Source organism: Ascidiella aspersa, chromosome 7, assembly GCF_963924565.1.
Source record: "Ascidiella aspersa chromosome 7, kaAscAspe10.2, whole genome shotgun sequence".
In the NCBI taxonomy this organism is placed as follows: domain Eukaryota; kingdom Metazoa; phylum Chordata; class Ascidiacea; order Phlebobranchia; family Ascidiidae; genus Ascidiella; species Ascidiella aspersa.
Genome location: NC_139453.1, coordinates 20,181,390 through 20,208,430, shown reverse-complemented (window position 1 = coordinate 20,208,430; position 27,041 = coordinate 20,181,390). Strand labels below are relative to the sequence as shown.

Below are 27,041 nucleotides of genomic sequence, written 5' to 3'. Positions count from 1 at the left end.
TGCGTTGTGGTAAGCGGCATTTAAAGAAATTTTTTTTTTAATAATTTTTACGTACAATAGTGAAAGAGCGCCAAGTTTTGTATATATATCACCCCATCCGTCAGAAATCAGTGCAGTTCTAAGCAAAAAGGTCTACGACAATCAGTGCATTCAAAGGATCAAAAAGTCCGACTTTTAGACTTTGAGGTCTTGGACAATGCACTAATTTGCATTAACAAATGTGCATAAGAAGATTAAGTTTAACAATACTTGACCCAACCAAACCCAAACGTTAACCAGCGCACTAACCCAAATAATGTGCGATAATTTAATAATTATAAGTTATAACGCTTCAGGCCCCAATACCTCAATTTGTGACGTAAAAATCTTAAATACAATGGACGAGAAACCATCCGAGTTTGGGCTTTTTTTCCCAGCATTTAAAGAATTATTGAAATAACGCACATTATTTGGGTTAGCGTTAGGGTTTAGGTGGGTCAAGTGTTATTAATCCTATCTCATATTTTTTGTTATCTTTTCTGAACTTTTAATGAATCTTTTTAATTTATCTTCGCCGGGAGTTTACCTAAAGGTCCAAATCAGTGCATTGCCAGGACCTCGAGGTCTAAAAGTCTAGACTTTTCTGCCATTGGATGCCCTGATTGTCGTAGACCTTTTTGCTTAGAAATGCACTGATTTCTAACGGATGGGGTGATATTATATACCACATAAAACAACGTTTTTTACAGATTACAAAAAATTAAGTAAATTGTTAAGGTATTATTTTTGTATTATTAATATTATTAAAGTTATCCCTTTGTGATGGAAATTGCATTTCTGGGTACTGGCTCTGGATTCCCAACCCCCAGTAGAGGTAAACCAATTCTTATCATAAAGTTATTTTGTATAATAGATAAAATAGTACTATACATTAAATGTTTCTTGATGCAGGTGCTTCAGCTATTGCTTTGCGATATGAGGGCGAAGTGTGGATGGTTGATTGTGGGGAAGGTACTCAAACACAGATTATGAAATTAAAGTCTGTAAAACCTGGAAATATTACAAAGATCTTTATAACGCACCTGCATGGGGATCACACATTTGGTTTACCAGGTAATCTTTTTTTTTACACCCACTATTTATTTCATTTTGCTGATGTTATGGGTTAACAAACATGTTATTATTGAAGGTTGCTGTCAATTTTTCAGTTTTAAAGGTTAACTGTTTTTTTTCACCAAGAAGCACATGTAAATACCACAATAATTTGCAAAGGAATGTTTTCAAAAAACTGTTTTATGGTACACAATGCTTTGAATTTAGACTGCTTTTCATGATTTTGTACCTTTTTATTGTGTTAAGGAAGGTTTATTGTGTACAATGAGTCAGGCTTTTAATCCAATTGATTGTGAGGATTTAAATACAAGAGAATCAAAATTCAAACTTCCCACAATTGAAATTTATGGTCCACTTGGATTGCGGAGGTTTATTTTTTTTACAGATATAACTTTGTGTGTACACATTAAAGCCTAAAATATGCCAAGAATATTAAATTACACAATTTCATTTCTGCTAAAATTTAGCATTTCTAGTGAATCTAAATGTGAAACATTTTACATTTTGTAAATTTATGCTAAACAATACACTAATATTTTTTTTGTACAGATTTATTAGAGAAGCTTTACACTTATCACGCTCAATAACATCATTTACTTATGTGGTCCATGAGCTAATTGCTTTAAAGCAACAGTTTGATGGAAATAAAATGGAAGAATTAGATTGGAATATATGGAATCCAGACCATATGGCAATGGGTGAGTATCAGGGTAATACAAATAGTTACACTTTTCCATTGGAAGATTTGTGGTCCGCACAGCAAACCTGATAAAAATTATATAAACTCATAAAGTGTGCATTGGCAAAATTACTTTTCAACAAAAATGTTGTATTTTTAAAGGCGCCACTTTAAATGCACCAAAAAAAAAAAAAAAAATTTAGACTAGGAATGTGATGATCACCGTGACAACGCGCGCCAGCTTAACTAGTGTAATGACTGGAGAACATGTCTGGCGTGGGCCGTTTCCTTGCCTTAGTTTTAACGTCATGAGGCTGTTTTGGGGTTTTGGGCCGCAATGAGTGTGGTTAGAAATCTCGTTAGGGTTAAAATTATGAGGGGAGTTGGTGATGAAGTCAGGGTTGGGGTTAGGTAAAAGGTTTTATAGGCCGTATTCTGGCCATTTAGACGTTATTACAGCTAATAGGCATTAGTCCTATTTTGATCTTATTTGGACTTTTGGTCTTATGCGTGGAGTGCGCGATGATAAAGTAGGCTGTTGAGCGTCAACATGAAAAAGATCCTTTATTTCGTCACAACTGAATGTACGACTGTTCGATCGATTACTAGCAATTATTGGCAACTTTACTTTCTTTTCAGTTTTGTGTAATTCTGGAAATTGTTAAACAGGTAAGCCACATCCATGTGAATTGGATAGCGGAAGGGCAATCTTCCATGACTCCGCACAAAACCATTGGTTGGTATGCCAGACAAAAAACTTTACTATAACTGCCGGCCAACTTAAACACAGAATACCAAGTTTTGGATATGTTTTCCAAGAAACGACAAAGCCAGGAAAGTTGAATACTGAAAAGTTAGCGAATTTTGGTGTGCCAAAAGGTAAGCTTTTTGTACTTTTTAGTATCCTAAAAAACAACACTAAAAAAATTGTACATTTCTAGGACCTATGTTTGGGAGAATAAAGAATGGAGAAAAAGTAACTCTTGAAAATGGTCGGGTGATTAATCCGGCAGATTTTATTGGCCCTGCCCAACAAGGCCGTAAGGTATAAATTCAAATTACAATATAAAAAGACTATAACTATTGTCTTTTCGTCAGAGTCGGGACTCCGAAACGCGTATGCGCAAAATATTTTCCAACCATGAATTGTGGGATGATAAGCGTTATGACACCCATGAATTTTAGCTGTAGAGTGGGGACTCAGCAAAATTCGGCCGTAGTCAATCTCTGACCAACTCTCTGCACTTTCAACATTACACATTTTTTATTCGCAGGTTGCAATTCTACAGGACACTTGTGATTCCTGGTCAATGAGGGATTCCTGCTCAAATTGTGACGTTCTTATTCATGAAGCGACTAATCAAAATTCGCACCAGGAAAAGTGTGTATCAAATGGCCACTCGACACCTGAAATGGCTGCAACATTTGCCTCTGCAGTAAACGCACAAATTCTTGTTCTGACGCACTGTAGTCAAAGGTAAAAAAGTAAAAAATAGTGTTAAAAATGAATTAATAATAAATCTACGATTTTCTTCTAAAGATACAAGGACCCTCATCTACATGATGTTAAAGAGGACGATATGACCTCCGATTTGCTCAAAACTGAAGCTGAGGCCAGCTTCAATGGACAAGTTGTTTCGGCATATGATGGTTTAATTATTGACGTAAATCGACAACTTCGTGTTACATAATAAAAAGTGCAGCACGTCATGTTCAACTTCAAACAATATTATTCGGAAAAGGGTTTTTTAAGCACGAGTCCGACGTACCTAAGAACGACGTTTGCACAGAGTTGTTCAAACTTGAATTGCGGAGTTTCCACCGCCTTGCTTTGTGTTTAAAATCAAAAAAATGTATGGAGTGACGTAAACAAACTACGCGGGAACCAGGATATTTTATAGTTAGTTCTTGACCCAAGAGGCGGTAGTTATTTTCCGAAGGTCATTAAAAGCTTGTTTCGACTAAACTTAGCAAGCAATAAACGAATTTGTTTTACTGGGGGTGCAAGCGTTATAAACCGAAATCGACTATCCCCCAAAGGAGAAAATCCAATATTATTTAAATACATATTTTATTAAATATGCATACTTAGTATCCAAGCTTTTTCACCCAAGTTCTAGTTAAATCCAAGTATAAAAATGGGTCCTGGTCATAACTTAAATAAGTGAATGGTCCTCGCTTTCGCTTTCCCAATAAATATTCTACTTCGACGGTTTTGTCTGATTCTGCAGGTTCGATTTGTGTTCCTTCGTGCCATTCATTAAAAGATGTGATTGAAACAATTTTGGCCTGAGCTTGATTTATTGCAGCTTCCCATGAATTTTCATAATATCTTCCTTTATTACGCATCTTTGTGTTTCCTCCATTCCATGGCCTAGGATGGTATAAAGAAAAAAATTTCTAGGTAGAGTAGAGACAGGGGGCAATGAGCGCCCGCGTTAACTGAGACTGAGAGCGTCGCATTAGTGCGTTTTTTTGTTTTTATTTAGTAAAAGGCGAAAGATTTACACGTTGTGAAATGAGACCAGAGCGCATTAGTGCGTTCAAACCCGCGAAATTCAGGCAACAGTTTGCTGTTTAAGCGGTGAGCAATTTTTAAGGGGATTTTGCATATTTGACGCAGTTTGCTAAATAATACGGAAGCCTAACAATTGCCGATAAAACATAAATATTTGCGTTTGTTCGTGAGTCCAGATCGATAAATGTCACGTTTTTTGTGTTTTAGTCGAGTATTTGGTTTTGGAAACAATACACAAAACGCCGGGTATTACGTCAAATATCCTATATCAGGGATAGCCAAAACGCGTCTTGCGGCTCTTATAAGCAATTTTATGCGGCCCTTACGTTCATGTTGTATTTCGTTTTTAGGATTGTCAGTGGTAATTCTTATGTGCTTAAGTTTTTGTAGGTGAATCTTGCCACGGTAGGCACGTCGTAAATCTTGGGGGGCGAATATGGCCTACACAACTACAAAGGTACTGTAGTATGCTTGTAATTACTGAGAAAAAAAACAGTAATATCGATTTCTGCCTACATTTAAGGTGTGGTGCTTTACGGTTAACCAATAAAAAATGTACTCTTACTGGCATCACAATGCTTTCCCAACCAGTGGACGCGAGATTATACTATTACTGTCTTTACTGACAACATTAGTGTAGTAATTATAATATATTTCTTAGCTGTTTTATATAAAAAAGTAATTTTACATACAAACAGGATTGATATAACTATGTGTCGTTAATTATATTTTACGAACAGGTATGTTTTTTGTGGGTTAAATATATAGATAAGCTCTTGAATCCTTTTTCTCTATTAGAGTCTATAGTGTATATCAGTGCTTTTCAACCTTTAAAATTTCCATCCACACGAAACAAGCGCAGTAAGTTTGCGGCCATTAGTTTTAATTGTGAACAATGAAAGGTTTGTGTAATAAAACCGCATGCCTAATATAATACGATATAAAATAGATAGCTTAATTTGTAATGAACCACTCTACGAGACTATATTACTGTACCTGTAACGCATAAGAGGGCGTACCAGTTTATTTGATTACTATATTCCACATGATAAACAATAATGACATTTTCCATTTTCATCCGCACATTTATCCGCACGACGTTTGTCATCCGCATTACAATTTTTTCATCCGCACAAGTGCGTACCATCACGAAAAAAAAAATTTCGCAAAAATTTCGCAAAATTGTTCAACAAGTGGTGAGCTTCGCGCGATAAACATTTTGTTGTGTGTTATTAAAAGTTTTGGAATATAAAGTAATTATTTGGTGTTTAACTTGGGATTGATTTGAAATGAAAAACAATGCAAATTTCCTACTAACATAAATATTGTTTGAACCAGGACTGACTCGAATCGGCTTATTTTGTTAAAATCGAGTAAAACCACTCGAGTTCCACAACTGACGTGCGCAGTGGAAAGTAGGGTACACACTCAAATGTGCACAGGTGAATGTTACAGGGTGGAATATTAAAAGAACGCATAATATACATTACGTAAGGATTTTTTTTAGATGTTAAGCGGTTTACAAACAAGCTTTTTCTGTCATGACAAATCTTAGTCCGATTTTCTTTTTTCCGCTTTCCAATGCAACGACCACCGCTACACGTCGAAAGGTTTTGCGATGTTTAACATGCGTGCGATTTATAAAATGAGTAGAACTTCCACAGATATTCTGTTGGTCCTTTTGTTTCGTCGACAGGCAAATATTTTCCAAGGTAGTAGCAAAGGCTATAAATGTTAGCAGGCGAACGGACAGGGGGACAAACGGTAAAAGGGCAAAGGCGCCGAACGTAAGTGTGAAGCCCTGGTTCGACCAAGTTACATGCGATAAAACATAATTGGCAAACGAAAATTTTTGCCGCCAGTAACACAGTGTAGGTAGACATTAACAGTGTGCGATATTTTTCCTGAATTAGGGCGGGGAAGTATCATGGACCTATTTTCGCTTTAGCAAAGAACGATTTGTTCTGACCAAATTCTAGGAGACCCAACCGCATTGTTCCAATGATAATATGCGGAAGCTCAAAAATGTTTTTTGCAAGAGCTGTAACGTTTTGTTGGCAATTAAGCATTTTGTTCTGGTTAAAAAAAACGCCCTTGAAATTTGAAAGCTTGGCGTCTATGGTCAGAGGGACAATTGTATTTATTATATAGAATAAATTACAACAATGTTGAATAAATGCCTTTAAATGACCTACCTGACATTGGTGTCGATGTACCCTGGGCCGACGCTTGGAATAAAGAGCAATTTATTTTCAGATGCAAATGCAGCTAACACCTTCCAATTTAAAGTGTTACTGCCATAGCTAAAACCATTAGATGCAAAGTAGGTATAAAAGCCATCAAATCCGCCATTCAATAAATCAAACCTGAAAAGTAATCGTTGTATATCACTGTTAAATTTTGGTTTATTTGAATACAAAAACTAATTAACTAAAAGGAACGTGTATTTCTTGCATTTAATTAAATGGCATAATTAGGTGGTGGGAAAACTCTACAAATTCTGTTAAATTAGACAAATAGCCGATATTTTAGGCAATATGCGAGTGTCTTTTATGTGCTTTAGGCGTCTCACACCCCTAACTTAAAATTTTGCTAGGTTTTAGCCAAACAAGCGTATCTTGGAAACAGGCACTTTCGGTGATTAGTATGCTCTTTCTATACATTTTGCTTGTAAGTTTTAGGATGAATTGTTTAACAATTTACTAACTAAAACTAGTGGTCCATGTCTTGGGTCGCAAGATGTTTACAAATTTCAAATTTTGATCTTACTGAAAAAGTTTGGAAACCACTGCAGTGGAAACAAATGTAGTAATTTTGCAAATCTATTTAATAGTTCACCTTGGCCCTTCTCTATATGATAAAAATGGCGAAAAATTATAATTAGTAGTTAGTATACAAATGTTTTACTTGTGTTGTTTTTTAACCAGCAGCCCAATCACTATGGCATCATATTTTGTTTGCCTGATGGTATTACTTCCCTCAAGAGAAAGTACAGCATTCCATTCTGAAGTAGGTGTAAGGTATGAATCATAAATATAGATAAGGGGCAAAACATTCTTGTTTGAGCTTGCTGGATTGCTTGTTGTGTAAAATGCAGGATGACTGCCATAACTGAAAAGGATTATTCATAGTAAACATTGTTAAAGTAAGCATTTTAAATATGGTTTACAAACAAATTATTTATTACCTGTTAATAATGTATTTTATATCATCACCAACAGAGTTTGCATTTCTCCATAGGTAGGGTTCAATATGAAAACACAACTGTAATACATAATTAAAGAGTTCACATAATTTGTTATTCCTTTTAAATTTGTAATATGGTCTAGTAGGTCTACTAACTTTTATATTATGTTCCTGTGCAGCATCTAAAAGAATTGTAACATACTGGTTAGTTGGTTTACCTTCTTCATCTGATTTTCCAGGTGGATACCAAGAGAGGGCTAGAACACCTGAAATAATTCAAAAGGATATCATTTTGGTTGCTATTTAAATAACATCTACTAATGTATAAATGCTCTATTATAAATCAATTGATTAGCTAAGTGACCAGAAATTAAATCCTGGGATTTAGGGGGGTTAGTAGTAGTAGGCATAACCAGACAACAAAAACAAGATTACATAATTTTGTGTTGCACAATATGTGGAAATAGTTCACCTGGACGGCAAACAAAAATGCTTTAATCAACTTAGGGACTTTCTAGACATCAAAGCAGAGAATATTTTTGAGTTGGCAAGAGATAGTCACATATGGAGAAAACAGTGTTTCAAGGCAGCCAAAGCCTGGCTCAGGCATGGCACTGAATTATGATGTGCAGTAGGCATGGTTTATTTGACTCTCATTTATTTTTCCTTCAAAGCGGGATATGGGTGCAGGGCTGCTCAGAGGTGACAGAGCTTCAGAGCCAAGCATTTTTATGAAGCTGAAGTCAGAGCTGAGTCTAATTAGATTATTTTCGGGAGGCCAAATCGGAAGTAATTTTTTATAAAAAAAGCTAAAGCTCTAAACAGTGGGTAGCCTATCGCAAACTAAACAATTCTTGCTTTAGCGTTAATAATGAAACATGCCAGAGTGATTGGTAGAGTGATTAAGTGTTTTACTGCTTTGAAACTGGAGCAGATATAATGCTCTTTTACAGTGGATACCAATCCTTATAAACATACACTTTTATTAGCAATTACAGCGTCAAATTTATCATCTGTTTAACATTAGACTTACATAACAATTGTTACATAACAATTTCTATTGAAATTTTGAAGCTAGACTTATTTTACAAAATCAGAAACTATTGTTCTGAAAAGTGGAGTGAAATAAACATTACCTTTAAAGATAATTAGCCAATAATTTAAAGGAGATCAAAACACACAACATTCCAAAATAATCAGTCGGGCAAGAATTGCAAAACTTTTGGACAATCCTATAATGTTGTTACATTGTTTGATACAATGCAATGGCTTTTTGGAGGCATTTGAATCAAATTTGAATTGCAGATTGCTTTCCTGGAGAATGTTGGGTTGGGATAGCATTAAGCAGGTTTAAGGTACTGTAAATTATTTTATTATCAGGTACCCTTGTGTGATATCCACCTTACTGTATTCACTACAATTTTAAAGCCCCACAAAATATATTTAAAGCAAATGGTTTAAGTTACCTATACCAGCTCTTTGGAAATACTGCATGTGTATACTGATGACTTTAGGATCAAGAGAACTGTAGGTTCCGAGCAAGGGAAAATAATTTGCACCTGAAAGTAAATATTTTATTTGACATTTATACTACCACCTACTTTTATATTTAAAAACAAAATAATAGGTTAACACATGCAAAATTACCAATATCATCTGGTGGTTGGTGTCTTTGGCCTGTTGCAAACAACTTGGAAATTCGTTTCTCCCAATGCGGCAAGAACCGGTGATTCCAGTGGTACCATTGCTCATCATTTATCGGATTTCCATACCAGCAGTAATAAAATGCATGGACATTGTAGTTTAAAGAAAACTTATCTTCTGGAACAAATGGTTTTACCTTGTTCTGAAAAGACAATTTATATAAAGACGTATCACAACAGAGTAATACCAATATCTATATTTAAAAATTAAATTTACTTGTTGAATGATTTGCAATAAAGTGTTGTTGTTCAACAAATTATTTGTTTGATTTTTGTTTGTCCAACGAAGTTTGTTGAATGTTGATTTAAAAGTCAGATGGCTTAAAACAGAATCGTCCTTTGTATCTGTAGCTCTTCTTTTGAGATTATTAATATTTGTGATATAAAAAGCAAAAAAAATAACAGTAAAAAGAAATGCAGTCAAAATGATAATCTTTTTCTTCTTTAGAAATATTTTAAACATTACAAAACCATCTAACATTGCAAAGTTCTGCAAATTAAAATTCAAGAAACATTTATTTTTGTTTTATTTAGACAATAACCAAGTTGTAGGAAAAAATGGTTGGGCAGTATTTTAAACTTAACATTAATCTATTCTACAAACTTGTCTTTAAATATACTAAAAATGCAAAACCAATCTGGACATAAATATTTTTGCGATTATGGCGCCGCATATTTATGATACATGACATAATTCTGGATATATTAAAACGTTATATGCTTGTATTGTAATTTGTCTGGATGACTTTTTTGATGCAAACAAAAGTTGTTACAATGCTTTTTATTTGGATAGACTTTTCAGCATTTTTTCAGCATTGTCAAGTCATAATAATTTGATCTTAATTTAACTGGCTCTCAAATTAGCTCTCAATGGACCTCCATGGTTGATTGCTAATTGTGAACGACTTCAATTGAACCAAGAAACCATTCATTTTAGATCTAACTCTTGTTGGGATGAAATCACAATGTCCTTATTCAAAAAACTCAAAATTGGTCTTTTTGTTTTATAATGTGAACAGAATGTCATTACAATCCTGTTCCGGCAAATCAAAAGTATTTCTTAATGATCTTTGTTAAAAAGTTTATAAACCTTGATGTAGTGTAGACCAATGGTCAAAGTACTCTTCGTGCGAATATTTTAGGTGGTTTGCACAACATATTTTAAATGTAGCCTACTGGCTAAATAATACAAGCTGGAACACATCCTACTGATTTTGAGTTTTAATGAATATAATATATTATAAATAATTATTTTACAGCTTTTGAACAGCATTGCGTATAGTTTATGAGTACTGATTTAAATGTCAGAGTGTATATTCAAACGTTTGAAAAGTCACTGGGATACATCGTTATGCGAAGAAGGCAAGACGTTGATCTAGAGTCGTTCTCAAACTTTAAATAGCTTACGGACCGGTACAATTTCAAAACAAATTTTGCGGACCGGTAGACCTTGAAAATTCAAGCCACAAGGAATTACGACACAAGTATGCAACTTAAAAGCAAATAATGGAAACTTCAATTTAAGAGCAATTTGCTGCTGTCTTTTTGATATCATACGTGTTATACGTGGTTCTAATGTTTTTCACATACAACTGGTCTTTAAGTCACACTTGCATTACGCATTTTTAGCACGAATGGCAACACTTGGTCATACGTTCAACGTGCAAAATACTGTAACACAATTGGGTAAAAACCGGGTTGCATTCCAAACATAGAATCTGCCGCGTTTTTTTAAATTCACTTGTTGATCCAGATTTTTTTTTTGTATTTCGGAACGCAAGATCTAACGAAGTCGATACATTGCTACATCTTTCGTGAATAAATTGTATGTACTAAATTGATGTTTCATATGGTAGATTCCTATTTGGCAACATGCAACTTCAAGTCAACCTCTTTTCTAAAGTAACCTTAAGTTTGTGTCGTTATTTTTCTTGTCTATAATAATAATCATATGAGTTGTCGATGAGTAAAAACGTCCGGTGGACCAACGATACCATAAATTTGCTTGACTGTCACTTACACAAAGACTTGACTTATTGCCGCATGTTAGGCCAGTTATTGCTGTATGTTAGGACGTTGTATTTTGTTCCAAAATATTACTGCGTAGCCATGAAACATGCTGAATTACTGGTTTAACAAAGGTTTTCCAACAAACTGCCCTACCAGCCCTATACCTTCTTGATTGGTATTTGCAAAACATTGTTGCAAACATTGCGCCAGAGACAACAGAACCTCACATGTAAAAAGGCCCAAAGGTGTGAGATGTGAGTTTTGTAGGCCTAGCCTACAACTATCAGTGTTACTGCATGACCGGTAATATTTCCAGCATTCCAGAACCAAAGAAATGTTTAGTGATCTGTTAAAGATCGCGCAATTTTACTTTAGCATTATAACCAACAGTGTGTCGCAACACGTCAGCACATCAAATTAATTCTTTGTTTTATCGCCTTAATGTTACGTCACGGAAAGTTTTTGTTTAAATTCGATTGCCGATATCTCTTGCTAGAGTTTGCAACGAATGCCTTGTTACACCAATTTTTATGCGTCAGAGCTGTATGTGATGTTACGTATATCCGTTTAATGTGAGCGCTTTGTTTTGAAATTCGCCTTATTGTCAACAATCCATTATTTTAGAATCGAACGCCAGTTACGTCGCAATGTAGAGCGAAGCGCTTTTGTTCAAGCCATATTTGGACAAAAATATTATTTCCGTCTATAAGAGTCGAGAGAAAAAGGTTTAGACCACGCCTTGTTATCACGTGATATTTTGTTAAGTATTATAAGAATTAATGACGTAAATCTTTCTTTATCGCAGAAATTTTCTTAACTGATTCTCGTCTATAAATAGCGTGTTCAATCAATATGAACCAGAAGAGAGGCTTTTACAGCTTTGACTGAAGACAGCAAAAATTGACTGTTCATGTATCTGAACTAAAGGAAAGAATTGGACCTGAATGGCCTCACGAAGACAGGCCATCTCAAATCTTGTAGGAGTGTGGTCGATTCATCTTGGCAATTATATAAATGAAGACTCATTAATCGGACCCATACCTCCTCAAATTGATGCCCGCGAGTGCCGAACGAAGCTCAAGTAAAAGTTGGACCTCAAATCGAACAAATACTTTGCAATCGACGACGCGGACCACTTGCAAACTGCTTTCCCAAGAAGCCGGACGACGAACTCTATTTTCCCGCATATATCTTATGGACAAGAAAAGATGTGCCTTCCAGCTACAAGCGACCGCCTAAAAACTGTCATGTTTGGAACTTGCAAGAAGCCAGCTTTAGAAGAAAATAATCTCATCGAAAGATACGTGAAGAGACGCTCCATAGCGTCAGCAAAGCATTTGCTTGGAATTCGAAACACGAAATACAAACAAGCGTTGCCGATAAAGACATCACCACCGTTTGGAATCATGGAAAACGAAACGGAATTATGGATTTCACAATAACTGATTCTGCCTAGTTTATCAGGTGAAAATCTATTATACTTTTAATATATATATATATATATATAATAAGTAAAAATATCGACTGAAAGGTCTGTAAATTGTTTTTATGCGACTGTTTATCAAACCATTATGTATCGCATTTCGCAAATTATGTATAGTCTATATCTATGAAGTCTAAGCTTAAACGTCGATCGCACGATCTTTTGACAAATGTTAAAAGAGCTTAATTTTTGTTCTTGGAGCTCAATAGTTTGAAATCAACGCGTTAAACTTGTGAATCACGACTTAATTTTGTTGTGCACGAAATAATTTCGTGTTAAATTTCCGAATTCTTTAAAACATTTGGTACGTTTTGGGTTTTTGTCTGTTTTTCTCTCATCACGCAGCCGCGTTTACACACGAGTTTAAATACCTCGAAGAAAAGCATAATGATTTTTTCCACACGCGAAATATATGCTTCAAAATCGTGTAAGTCTATAAACACGAATTAGGGATAAGCCCATTACCTGCCTTTGTTAAAATTAATAGTGAAAAAGCAGCAATTTCAAAGCGTATTTTCTTGTGATGCGTCGTTATTTTAAAACTTACATTGAACAAATTGTGCAAACTAAAAAATGCAAAATTTTTAAGGAAATGTTGCTCAATGTTAAAAATCAATAAAATTTAAAATTGTATTGAATTGCAAAAGATGTGTAACGTGAGTAAATATATATTCCAGTAATTAATTGTCTCAAACTTTAAATGTAACCTGTCGTGCCTATATATATATATATATAAGTATAGAAAATATGTGTGTCTATAACCAAAATTTAAATAACTTGAATACTGAGTGTTGCTACAGATAATTTCGAACACACATCTGCCGGAAAAATATTTTGAAATTTCAGCAAACAAACACAACAAGCGTTGGACAAAGCGATAGATCGAGATGCAACGCGCAAAAACAACGGCTTCCTGGTGACGTCAGAATTGCAACGCACCGTGCAGGGATTTTCTCCTGCAAGCCGCACAGATTTCCTGAAAAGCAAAAAGCCACAGCAAACTGCTCTGGCGTGTCGATGAAACACATTTCAAGCAACCAGCGAAGGCTGACATCAAAATCCTCCTTGCCAGTTCAGGCACAAACGAAAATTTTCTCGAGGAATCAGGAATCGAACCAAAAACAATTGCGCAAATGCGTTGAATGATCGGACAATTTCGCGTCCAATGCTCCATAAGCATTTCACAACAGCTGAAACACAACACACGAAAACAATTGGAAAATAATGTCATTCCTATATATTCGAAATGACTGCAAAACCTTTGCAAAGGGAGTATTTGTCGCAACACGTCAGCACATCAAATTAATTCTTTGTTTTATCGCCTTAATGTTACGTCACGGAAAGTTTTTGTTTAAATTCGATTGCCGATATCTCTTGCTAGAGTTTGCAACGAATGCCTTGTTACACCAATTTTTATGCGTCAGAGCTGTATGTGATGTTACGTATATCCGTTTAATGTGAGCGCTTTGTTTTGAAATTCGCCTTATTGTCAACAATCCATTATTTTAGAATCGAACGCCAGTTACGTCGCAATGTAGAGCGAAGCGCTTTTGTTCAAGCCATATTTGGACAAAAATATTATTTCCGTCTATAAGAGTCGAGAGAAAAAGGTTTAGACCACGCCTTGTTATCACGTGATATTTTGTTAAGTATTATAAGAATTAATGACGTAAATCTTTCTTTATCGCAGAAATTTTCTTAACTGATTCTCGTCTATAAATAGCGTGTTCAATCAATATGAACCAGAGAGAGAGAGAGAGAGAGAGAGAGAGAGAGATAGGGGCTTTTTATAGCTACTACTCAGACAGCAAACTCGAGTGCTTTTGTGACTGAACCAGATAGAGGCTACTCACCCGAACCGCAGCAAGCGGACAGAACAGGGTTTGTACGCCGAGAACCAGAGTTCTCGCCAATCAGTTCTGCGAGCTCAGATTCAAGCAGAAATTCTCCTGTCCAGAAGGTACGTAAACCCTTCGTTAATCTTGATAGACTTCAAGCATCTACTTCAGCAGCTGCTAATCATACAGCGAAAATACAATTGAGCAAGCCATCTCGAGGTCCAAGAACTCCACCTTTGATTAGACGAATTTCAGGATCCAGATCGCCCATAAGATCTAGATCACCATCAAGCAGAAGATCACAATCAAGCAGAAGATCACCACCAATAAGAAGATATCCATCGGAAAGAAGAAACAATTACAGAAGAAATAGCCACGAACGTTCCCCGGAATCCGAAGATTCTTACGAACTGTATCTCCCGCCAGCTCCAAGACCTTCGTGGCGAATCCACGTCCCGTTTAGTGCAGGCACATCAAGAGAGCAAATTGCTTCCGATCGGCTACTTGAAAATCAGGAATCTTGCCCTTTTGTCGATTCTTATTTCAAAGCTCGTGCAGTAACTACCCAACAAATCAGACTTCAAAACGGATCTTTTGAGGCCATTATCAAGAGGACGGCCTTTGACCATTTTGCTATTCCTAGCATCAGAGAATTCCGGCATATCAGCAATATAGACAATCTTGGAATTGTGGCTGTGCATTCTCTGCAAGCCAACAACGAACCAGGAGACGTGTTCGTGTGGCGATCAAGTCATACTCCAACATCTATTGAAGGCAAGGTCTTAACAGAGACGTTCTTGGCATTAAGAATATTCCTTAGTGTTCCATTACGTCTTGTAACAAGTCTTGTTTCTTCAAGTGTAAATGTTGAACGCATTTTTCCCTTGATGCAGCCACAATGGTGCAAAGAAAGAGACAGCCTAATTGCATTATTTTTGAGCATCTTGGTTCCGTTGTATATAATTTCAATAATATTTCGTGTAAAAAATTTCCCGATTTCGTTAAAAATTATATTGGCAAAAGGTAAGGGAACCGCAAATTATTCATGGGTTGAATCTAAAAAATAAATTTGATTTGCTGTTTTTGTAACTTTTGCTTTGCTTTTTTTGTAACTTTTGCCAGCAATTACGAAGGAAATATAAAACATCGTCAAACTAAAACGTAAAAGTTCTACTTTCGTTTTACTTGTCAGTAAAACATGTCCTCTTTTTGGGTGCTGAAAATATGGTAGCCCTAATGTTAGAATGCTTTTATCGAATATTTAAAACAAATTGGGTTGGTTTAAGCCAAAGAGATGGTTTCCACCACTAGGGGTCGCGCGGACCGACTCAGATGAAGACGCATTTTTTTACAATGGCGATAGGTCTGAGAATGGCACTATTTGGTCGATAATTCAGTTATCAGGGCCATTTGCGACATTTTGACCGGTTTAACTGGTAAGTTTATCCCTGTAGTCACTATCAGACCATTTTTTTAATTTTTATCGCAAAGACAAGTATATGAATATTGCTTTTTCCAGTCATCAAACTGTCCTGGCAATAAATTGTTGTAATTTACGCCCTTTCCATTCCCCGAATCAAAGACTGGATTGTTATTGAAGTTAGTTCACGATCTTAGCTTGTTGTCACACTCAGAAAATCTTTCACGAGAAATTTGGTTGGCAAGGTGGCTGTGGTATGTTTTGGGGTAAGCTTCTAGTTATTGATCCAGAAAGTGCATTAAACTAACATGCATTTACCAAGTGAAAGGGTTTACCATAATGAAGTTAGATATATTGGTCAATTTTTACTAATAATGTTGTTTATAATTTTCTGAAGTTAGTGAGAATTTTGTGTAAACTTCTAGAAAATACTTGTTTGGTAATATTAAACCTGCTATGCATTCTCTCCCTGGGTTAACAATTTATGGAACTAAAGAAACTGGTACTGGAATACAATTTAAGCAGATGCTGCTTTCCAAGTGATCTAACAGGTAAAAGTTTATTTTTTACCTCTAGTGCTCGCTGATTAAATTAGTTTGTTATATGCAGTTTTTATTAAGTTGTGGGATTCTTTAACAGTGTTTCATTTAGTTGAAATAAATAATAATCATTATCTTATAAAAATTATTTATACCTTTTTTATAGGTTTGGAATCAAAACAGACAAATCTGGAAATACAACTTCTACGAGGGAAGATTCAAACGAGCCTGCATTAAAAAAACACTTTTAATCATGTTCTTGATGTCACATACTACAGTTCACACCTAACAAAAAGTCAACAGTTTTGCTTGTTTTATTAAACTTCATGATATGCATTTATTTTTTGTATGATACGAAATGAAACAAAATTATACAGTTGATCTAAACGCTGCGAATTAAATTTCATATTAAAATCAGTACAATATTATTCTAGAGATTTTACTACTGTTTAAAGAATGATAAGATTCATTGTAGTTGTGACTTGTTTGTAACATTGGAAACTGACAAACTTCTTTCATTGTCCTGGCGTTGTTCCACAAATATACGGTTTCTTTGTGACTCAAGATGTAAGATTTCAGTTCTGTAGCTAAAATATTCTTTGGAATTCAGCAAGTGCTTGATTTTTCAGCCAAATACACAAGCTTGCATGATAGTGTCTGCTCTAGGGCTCCAGGCTATATTTATTCAACTTTTGTAAAACCACATGGGGTCACTTGTGAAAAAGGCTATAATAAGATAACATTTACAAAATTACACCTATTTCAAAACAGTACAAATAGTTAATTGTTTTAAAAGGATGTGGATCACTCGAATATTTTCCTAAGATGTGAGGTATCTTGTATTAAAAGGTGTTAAATTAATGTTGAGTACAAAATAAATATCTGGTGAAAATTTTAAGTGCACAAACAATACAATGTTGTTTAGAATACCATATAGAAGATATATTTTTGAATTAAAAACGTCTGTTAAAAATTGTGAATGAAACAACTTGCAAAATGCAAAGTTATAGGTTAAAAAACAGCAGTACCACAAAAACTACAATATTCCCTCATAAAAATGCTTATTTCAACTTTGTTTGCAACTAGCTGACCATAAATATTCTATTACATTTTGTTTATAATTTAAAGTTGACGCAAATGCTTCCTGGTTTTAACCGAAACCCTATTTTAAGTACAAAATTAAAGTTGTAACAGTACATGTTTAACAACTTCTCGCTACCAGTATTTGAAGAAATTGAGAATAAAAAATGATTATAGATATGAATTAAAGTTAACTTAAAACGAATAATTAGCTTCACAATAGATTCTACAAAAACAAAGCGCGAAAACACGTAACTGAAAACAACGAATAACCAATGGAAAAGATAGGCGCTCGCAACCGTTCATCTGACTCACGCAACGCCTCTAGTGGTGGAAACCATCCCATTGTACAATCTAATTATTTATTTTTTTAATTTTGCTCGTTTTTTGTGTTTGCTTTAAAGATTTGGTTTATAAAGCAATTTTATTTTCAAAACTGATTTTTTTCTTACGTTTGACACAATTTTTAACCTGGATTACATTTTGCTCAAATATCACGCAGGTCGAAAAATTGCTGCTACAACAGGTTTTACGTTTGTTATTGATTCACGATCGATCTATGTGAAGGTTTTTTATTACGTACGTTGAAGTGCCACATGCTTAGCCAAGTGTTGTGTTGTATAGCGGAGTATTTAGAATCCTTTCCATTTCGGAAACATGACCCAACATTGCGTAAGAATTTCTCCACGCTCCCCTACTGTTAAAATAATACATTTGATGCATGGTTGCGTATCGTGATATTGTTCATGATTTTGTTCAGTCATTTTGTTGTAAGCTGTTCTAGTTAAATTCGTTGAAAGTTATTTTGCTTGTTGTTGACTGGTGATGTACTTAAAGGTGTTTAAGTAAAAGTAAACCATCATGATAAGTTTATTAAAGTAACTGCATTTGTATACTGCAGATGTATGTACATTTTGGCTGTATATGCACATTTTGCAGTGAACTGTTTTTTTTGCCTGAAACTGTCGATAACTCGGTAAGATTTATTGTTTTTTACTAATTCTTCGTTACCACATCGGTGACTTAGTTACGTCATAGTTTTGCGTTACGCTATTGACAATCATGTTTTCACAGCTTGCTGCGCTGCCACTGTGGGCTATAAGGACACGGTTTAAAAACTGTTCCTGATTGTTTCAATCAAAATAAAGTAATTCGTTAGAGGATTTACATTTTTTGTGAATACTTTGACCACGATCGGTGTTACACCTTAAAAGCAGAGGCAGCGTGAGACGCAGCTAGGAACCTAGCTACTTCCAGTACAGGCCGCTTTACAATTGCAATTTGGTCGCATGTTAAATTACCACAATGCTCAAATTATGGGCTTTAGCAAAGGTATACAAAAATGGTAAAACACGTATTGGTGTTTAAAACAGTAAAAAAGTCTCTTTTTCTCAGAGAATCGAGCGATTGGCGCGGCTCAAGCGAGCGACTTTGCTATTCTTTTAAAAAATGTTATTGCAATTCTTACTTTCAACCGGTCACGGGTTTAAGCTAATTTGCTTTCTCACAGTATGTTATGTTTAGTGCTTACCCATCCAAAATAAGCATTTTTTAATTTTAAGCTCGGTATACTGATCCTTACATTGTATGCTATTCGGCACTGGTATCGGTATTACGTGTTTGCTTGAATATCTCTCAAGTCGAACAAATACTTCTGCAACACGGGTTGTCATCAACATACTTTGCTTGAGCATCAGGAAACATACACGGATATCAGACAATCTTTCCGAGTATAATTTGATAGTGAGGTAGGCCAAAACGTAATGGCTTCAAACAGTGTTTAAATAACTTTAAATTAACGGCCTTACAGATGCCTGAACGCTACACGGGGCGTCTAATATTTGTATTAAATGCAGTCAGAACACATGCGAAATCATAAAGGCGAAAACGGTTTGCAGCCAGCGACACCAAGAGGGCTCGAACGTTTTGTGGTAGTTTCGAATGAATCTTCTCTCCTCAAACCTAGCTGTCTTCATCCACACAATCTTTACCAAAAGCCTAAGCGATGAGAAAAAGGTGTCAATGCAAAACGTGAAAGATAAGAAATAAAACAGGTGAAATGTAATGTGCCACAAGAGTGAAGATAAGTGAGAAACAAGTGAAAAATGGTGAAAGCAACACATACAAAACGAATAAAGTATTCTGTGTAACATTTATCCACGCAAAATTTAGAAAGAGTTCTTAATATATCGCGTTTATTCCAGCAGTTCGAACAGTAGTAAGCAACTTTATTTTTAGGTTTGACTCATTTGGTACCGGGATCGCGTATTTGCTTGAATGTTACGCTATCACGCAAACTCGACAAATTTTACGATAGGGTGTTCGGTACGTAAAATATGTGTGACGTGCCTAGCAAAGTGCTGTGTCTATTGTCGAGTATTCAGTCGTACTATTTCAGAAACAAAACACAACATTGCAATTTGGTTGCTTGTTAAATTGTCACATTTTTTTAAATCATCTGCTGTAACAGCATGCGGCCTCAGACACGGAAAACAGTTACCGGACGACCAACGCTTTTTTGTTTTTTACAATGCAGGCTACGTTTTCTCCGATAACCACTTTTTTTTTTTTTTTTTTGGTTAATGTCAATTCTCACAAACGTAGTTTAGAATAATCGGATATAGTGATAAACAGATTACAGCATAATGACTTGTTTCATTTTCAATAAACACGCAAAATTTAAATATCATTTCGAAAACTATAGCCTTATTGCCGGAATAACGCCAGTAATTCTTTACCAGTTAGAATTATACTGCGGTAAACAATCTATATACTTAACCTTGCCAACGCCGGGTTAAAATTAACTTCGTACAGGTATATACTCTATATCAGTGGTCTTCAACCTGTGGGTCGCGACCCCGAGTGGGGTCGCCTAAAATTTTTGTGCGGTGGCCATACCTCATCATATTCCTGCTGTTTTAGTACGATTTATGTATTTAGTTTTCTGTACGATAACGTCAAACTAATAAACGTGACAAGCTTTCGTTTGTTCTAGATAAAATTGCTGTTTTTAGCTCTTAAGAGCTGCCAAATAAATGTGGTGCAATCAACGAATCCACTCTGTCTAATTATGTCATTGAAATACTAATTCCGTTTTTAACCACATGGCTTTGTGAAGCTGCATTCAGCGCAATGAGCGTAATAACAAAAACGAAACATCGTACTCGCTTGAAAGTAAAGTATGACATGCGTGGAGACGCGTTTGCAAAAATTAGGGGATACTGTGCAAGCGCAACCATCGCACTGAGCGCAATATACTGTTGAAAAAGGAATTTTTTGTGATCGTTGGTTTGTTAAAATCAAATTTATATGTTCGAACATGTGTAGCCACAGTTCTCTGGAATTGTGTTTAATTTACTCATGTTCAATCGTGTTACTTTGTTCCAGCATTAATTGAAATATTTTTATTCATATCTGACACAAAATGGGGTCGCAATGGAAATTCAGATTTCAAAATGGGGTCGCTCGTTAAAAAGGTTGAAGACCACTGCTCTATATAACCTGACGAACGCCAGGTTAGAATTAAGCAAGGGAATACTCATTTTAACATATGGGCAACGACGGGTAGCCTATTTCGTGTCTCATTACGTAAAACATTTAGCTAACCAATTTCGGACACAATCGGCAGCGACAAAAAATTACGGCCACGTACGTTACAAAGTAATATGCAATATTTATGAAGATTATTACATTGTGTTTAACCACGCAAAATTCGGGGAAATTTTTTAATTATCGCGCTTATTGCAATTGTAATGGATTCACATCGCCAGTACAACGCCATTCGTCCTTAACCAGTTGAATTTAACTGGTAATTATTATTTAACCTGGGCAACGCTGAGTATTTCGTTTAGTTATAGAAGTCAATCATAATATGGTTTAAAAGGCAATTCTCTTGCACAATGCAACCGGGCCAGTGTGCACTGTGTTGCTACCGGTGAATAAACCAATTTTGCTGGAAGCCAATGTGGGATTCGTAGCTACTTGCCACATAACGACTGGACCTTGTGTTGGACTGCCGTTAGACCAACGGACGTAAGTAGGACTTCCTGTCGAGCTCAGCACAGTATTATTCTGTAACAATTTTTTTTAATGTTACAAGAAGTTCTTCTAAAATATAATAACGTTAACGACTTGCGCAATTTCCGATGCAAGCCAAAATTAAAAACTTTACTTTTGGTAAACGCTTCAACTAACTATAACACACGGGGACCAATTTTTCAACCATTTTTAACATTTATGCTTTACCACTATTCATAAAAGAAAATAGATTTGAATAACAATACAGTAAAATATATTGTTAATTAATTGACACGGCAGTGATTGCACTTTAAACCATAACTTTAATAGGCACCTCAAACGTCGAAGCCAACCATATGTCCACATAATCAAGAGTTGCCTTGTCAATATACATATTCCACGCAAACTGAATGTATGTGTACAGCTTGTTGTACATAGTTTCGCTTTCGATATCGACCAGCGACCCCTTAAAAAACTTGCAAAGCTTGAATGCATCATCTTTACGAGTACCATGGTTAAAAGCAGTGACTGTAGTGGGAAGCCAGAAGCAAGTGTGGTTGATGATAATACCAGAGCATTTCAAATATTCTACAAAAAATATTTAAAAAAAAACATTTTTTACACTTTTTAGTCGCTAAATTGGAGGATTTTTGGCTTGTAAACTAACCCAAACTAAGAAAAACTGAAGACGGTTTCCTAGAACTATATAATGCCTGCTTTCCTAATAGTTTATATCAGTGTTTTTTCAAACATTAGGCCTTGAAGTTTTAAGGGGTCTTGAAGTTTCAAACTTATGTCATAAAGTTTGAGGTTAGCTTAACTTGGTTTAAATTCAGCTAATTATAAATTATTATATTAGTAGGAGCACATTTAGTCTCCTTTATCTGCATCTTAAAATTGTACGGCCATATTAATTAGTTTTACACATTTTAAAACTTAATTGGGTCCTCAAATATGCCAAAGAATCAAAAAGAGTTCAAAAGTTTAAAAACCACTGGTTTGCAAGAAACAAGGATTTAATTTTATATGATGCAGATTTATATAATTTTCTGTAATACCGTTCCGCCAACTGGAATGTATTTTTGCGCTTTGCTAGTATTTCAATTTTAGTTGTAAATATTGAGGCTGTCACTTGTTTGACTATTAAACCTAATATATTTTACGTAATTCGTTACGAATTAATTAAAAAACATACTTTTAGTATTAAATATTTAGATGTTTCGCATTAGAATTTACTTTGACTTTCCAAAACATGACCTTATGGTGGGCACTAAAATCAATTCTCAGTGGAAATGGGTGCGAAATAAGAAAGTTTGATGAAAGTTGGCCTATACGCACAAAGGGTTAAGAAAAATTGGTTTCAACCATGTTGGAAACTATGCTAAACTATCTCACTTTTGTTTCCCTACCGTTTATTTTTAATTTTATTCGCTTGTCAATTTCAGAAATGGAAGCGTTGGGCCCAATTGGTCCTTGGGGTCCAATCGGACCTGGTGGTCCAGTCTTTCCTTTTGTACCAAATGTTCCGATAGGTCCAGACAACCCTGGAATCCCCACGATTCCCTGTGGACCAGTTGGGCCGATCGAACCTTGGCCAAATTGATCCCAAACTAAAACATACAGTAAATTATTCGGCCATTAATATCTTTAACTGTTTCCAGGTAGTACATTGCGAATTCAAGCAAATATGTTTAAAATAGTATTGAAATGAAACAGAATGTTAGATGATGTTGATTGTGTGATTCAACCTTTCAAACGACAACTGCAAGGTCTATCTATATTGTTTTGTTATCAGCACAAAATATGTCAAAAACGAAAATGCACGCACTGACCATGACAAATTTGTATAGTGTACCGCAATCTTAGGATTTTGCAAAACGTTTTAAGTTAAATCTAGTTTATAGTAAGAAAGCCTTTCACTGTGTGCTGCGTAGCTTTTAATTTGTAACAATATTATACCCACTATGCAACTTCTAACAAAAGTTCGAACAACTGAGTGAAAACAAAAATAAAACGCAACCTATACTTACTAAAAAAGCTAAAAGACGAGTTAGCTGTCTTACAACTGCGTGACGTTATGCTGTTTTTTGATGATCCATTGAATACAGTTCTTGCCTTCAAATGATAAAAAGTCACTTCTCCACCAACATCTAAATACGAAATATTGAAATAACAAGGTAGTAAGAAAATAAACGCTTACATCCATGTTATGTAAGTAAACAAGAAAAAAAAAATCTCAAAAAGTGTGGACATATTTGGCGACCAATTACCTTTAATGTTTCCATTGTGGACCGCTGCAGTGCACACTGGAGATGTGGTGCTATAAAAAATGTTTCCGCATAAACGTGGTGCTAATGATTGACATCCTGATGGACACTTTACTTTGTTCAAAGCGTATTCGCTGTTTCCATTGGTTGAACATTTCACTTAAAAAAGTATGAAAATTTACCGTTTGGATTTTAGCTAAATTTCCAATAGCATAGATAAACGTTAGTATTTTTGGAAAAGCTATACCTGTATTTCTCAAACTGTGCGTCGTTTTTATTTTAATTGGCACAATGGTACCGGCATCGCAGAAAAACGTTAAAGAATCACTGATCTACACAATGCTTCTATGACTGGATTTCTGTATATCCTACTCATTTTTAGTAACGTGCTTCGGGAAAGTCTATAATGTTTGAAACAGGCTCAGGACACGGCGTACCGGTATAGTTAAAACTCGGAAAAGCTGTACTCGGATTCGGGAATTCCAGACAACTTTAATTTCGAGGTCTGGTCGGACTCCAGTTGTTTTAAACTGACTCATCATTTTCGGTTTCTGTTTCTTTTTTAGGCTTGGATTTTAACATGCAGACCGCAAAGCAGAAACTTATGACTTTCTTTTAGGCCCCAGCTAGTGTATTTATAAATTTCAAACAATGCTACCCACTTGTGAAGGTGTACGTCAGGCCGGATGAGGTGCAGGTGTGACTTACTACAGCATAACGGGTACTTCCATTGTAACTTCCTATCGAGTCGCTGGAAAAGACTTCAACGTAACCACCGACATCTAAAAAAATCGAATATCACTAAGCAGGTATATAAAAATGTTCTCCCAGTGTTAAGATATGGCCACGAAACAACGCTTAAATACATTCGCACAGCATTACAGTGACAAACTGTCAACGCTCGCATACAAGCGCGTGCACCGATTTTCCGTTAGGTGGTGATCACGAGTATGGCTATTTCATTGACTGTTGTATCGCTTGACTTGAGAAAAAAAATTCAGTATTTTGAAGATAAAGCTTAACAGGCACAGATCCTACAACAAATAATTCAATGCCAATTGTTTTGCAAAATATATAATTTTCTTTTTTAAGAAAAATAAATAAATTAAAACACCAACACCGTGTATTTGTTGCCTTTTTATGCCAAAAAGTACAAACGGCTACCGGTATACTGCAACAGGCTACATTAGTGCTACGTTATCCTTTATTAACCTTCAGCATACTACCAAGGTGTTGCAAATTCTGCAAAAACAAAACTAAAAACTGGCATTTTGTTAAGGGGCATCTCTTCTTTTGCCAAAACCAGATCAGCTAAGAGTGAATATACGTGATTTGTTAAAAATGGCAGCGTAAAAATTGGTTCGCGCTTTGTCTTTTTTAAATCTCTCCTTTACTGCAATACCACACGCGCCATTCTAAAGTCTTTTTTAATACACGGCGCATTTATTCGTTATTCTGAAAAAATATTATGCACTGTTTTGTTGAAAACATTTTTATAATTAACATGGAATAGTAGGACAGTTACAAAACAATGCATTTGCTAACAAAATGTTTAGTACCGTGCCGCAATACTATTTAACATGCATATCCGAGGTTCGCAAATATACTTCCGACCAATTCCAATGATCCTACCATCTCTCTGTGATTTACTAATCTCTTACCATCGATTAAACCGCTGTGCATTGCTGCCAAACATATTGAGCCTTTGGCATATGAGTCTGTCCCACAAAGATCGGAACTTTGTTTCCAACAGTTGGGCGGGCAAATGACTTGGCTGATGGAATATTTTAAATCGGAAAAATTGGTATTGCACGTTGCTGAAAAATAAGCCGATTTGTTAACTTTTGAAGGTTTTTCACATTTAAAAATCGTGATTCAACTTACCGATAAGGGTGTTACATGTAACCAGCAGAGAACTTACTAATATGCCTATACTTATAATCATACTCAAATTTCGTTTTAGGACTTGTGTTTACAGAATTTGAATATCTTTATTCATTCAAAATAAGCCTAATATTCTGAAAAATACTAAATAAAATTGTTTGACAGGGTCGCGACCCAATCTTATCGAATAACATGCATCCCTGTCCAACTTGTAACATTTCACTAAATTTAATTAAATTAAACAGTAATATATAAAATTTGACACTTTTATAGTAATTTTTAAACGTCTAAAACTAATAAAAACGCAGAATGACTTTAAATCAAACCGCGTGTTTCTATTGGCTAATTGAGAGGGAAAGAAAGTGAAATTTAATGGGGTCCCACCACTTTGTATTATGGTATCATTCCACATAGTGTGTTATGTTTACAGCATATGCGTGACTATAACTGACGGCCTCCTATTTGGGCCTAAAAGTAGAATGGTATTTGGGCCTAAAAGTAGAGTAGTATGGCCTCCTATTTGAGATAAAAGTAGAATAATATACCTTACCGAAACGCATGAAAAAGACTCCCAAAGTTACTTAACTGGGCGTGATATATCGTGTTATCTTAAGAAACATGAGGTTGCCGTCGATCTCTTGCGTAAATATGCAACTGATATCTTAATTTAAATTCAAGGAGGTGGACACAAAGTATTTACGCGTGAAGAAACATTCGTTTGTTTGGTTTAAACTAGCCAGAACAAAATTAAAAGGTCTGTAACAAATTTTACACAGAACTTTTTTTTTTTACGAGTCGAGCTACGCAAAGTTACGAGTCGAGCTACGCCATGTTCGATATTTTATGAAAAAAAATATGAATATTGATAAATAAAACGTGGATTTTTTATTTTTTAGATATTTGAATTACGAGTTGCTGTCTTTTTAATATGTCACATAGGCGCCGAACTTTAAAAATTCTAGGGCGTTTTTTTTCAATTAGTACAAAATGCTTACTTATCAGTAATTAGTATAGGCCTACCGGTAATCACTAACAAAACATAACTGTACTTGGGAAAGCGGATTAGCTCTACAGTGTAAATCATTCAAAAAATTCGTTGAGTCTCTCGTAATTTCGCAATAACCAATTGCAAATGCGCGCTCTAAAACAATGAAGGACAATATACTGTGCTGTAGTGGCGATCTACTCTCATAACAAATAAATTAGCTAAGCGCTGTCTGCCAGTGAACAATATAATACTTTTACGATGCACCATGATTATTTACAACAGCTAATTATATAGGCGGTTAAGTTATACTTGCTGACAAAATCGTAACCTACCTGAA

General features: G+C 35.3%; 4 protein-coding genes across 5 annotated transcripts; 1 reads left to right on the top strand and 3 right to left on the bottom strand.

Annotated features, from left to right (window-relative positions):
- The first annotated feature begins 147 nt into the window (after window positions 1-147).
- LOC146138229 (zinc phosphodiesterase ELAC protein 1-like) lies at window positions 148-4,022 on the top strand. 2 transcript variants are annotated; one of them, XM_083394082.1, is made up of 8 exons: window positions 148-853; window positions 931-1,092; window positions 1,343-1,460; window positions 1,642-1,790; window positions 2,441-2,650; window positions 2,713-2,816; window positions 3,046-3,248; window positions 3,312-4,022. In XM_083394082.1, exons 1-8 carry the CDS (start codon window positions 802-804, stop codon window positions 3,460-3,462), a joined length of 1,149 nt encoding a protein of 382 aa, XP_083250208.1. In that variant the 5' UTR covers window positions 148-801; the 3' UTR covers window positions 3,463-4,022. The 2 variants fall into 2 exon arrangements, with proteins under 2 accessions (XP_083250208.1, XP_083250209.1); XM_083394083.1 differs by lacking the exon at window positions 148-853 and having other exon boundaries at window positions 947-1,092; window positions 1,339-1,460.
- Window positions 2,480-9,660, bottom strand: LOC146138228 (glycoprotein endo-alpha-1,2-mannosidase-like protein). The gene is made up of 8 exons (XM_083394081.1): window positions 9,396-9,660; window positions 9,123-9,321; window positions 8,942-9,034; window positions 7,632-7,741; window positions 7,477-7,553; window positions 7,197-7,400; window positions 6,485-6,655; window positions 2,480-4,145 (listed from the first exon to the last, which is right to left on the bottom strand). The coding sequence occupies exons 1-8, from the start codon at window positions 9,657-9,659 to the stop codon at window positions 3,860-3,862; spliced, it is 1,404 nt and encodes a 467-aa protein (XP_083250207.1). The 5' UTR covers window position 9,660; the 3' UTR covers window positions 2,480-3,859.
- An 11,021-nt stretch (window positions 9,661-20,681) lies between these two features.
- LOC146138227 (uncharacterized) lies at window positions 20,682-23,400 on the bottom strand. The gene is made up of 4 exons (XM_083394539.1): window positions 23,394-23,400; window positions 22,975-23,175; window positions 21,900-22,153; window positions 20,682-21,619 (listed from the first exon to the last, which is right to left on the bottom strand). The coding sequence occupies exons 1-4, from the start codon at window positions 23,398-23,400 to the stop codon at window positions 21,425-21,427; spliced, it is 657 nt and encodes a 218-aa protein (XP_083250665.1). The 3' UTR covers window positions 20,682-21,424.
- Window positions 23,401-23,869: 469 nt separating this feature from the next.
- LOC146138226 (uncharacterized) lies at window positions 23,870-25,857 on the bottom strand (the record flags this gene model as incomplete). The annotated part of the gene is made up of 4 exons (XM_083394538.1): window positions 25,717-25,857; window positions 25,494-25,649; window positions 24,495-24,614; window positions 23,870-23,991 (listed from the first exon to the last, which is right to left on the bottom strand). Coding segments are annotated over exons 1-4 (459 nt in total), but the record flags the coding sequence as incomplete, so codon positions are not given.
- Between the last annotated feature and the right edge of the window lie 1,184 nt (window positions 25,858-27,041).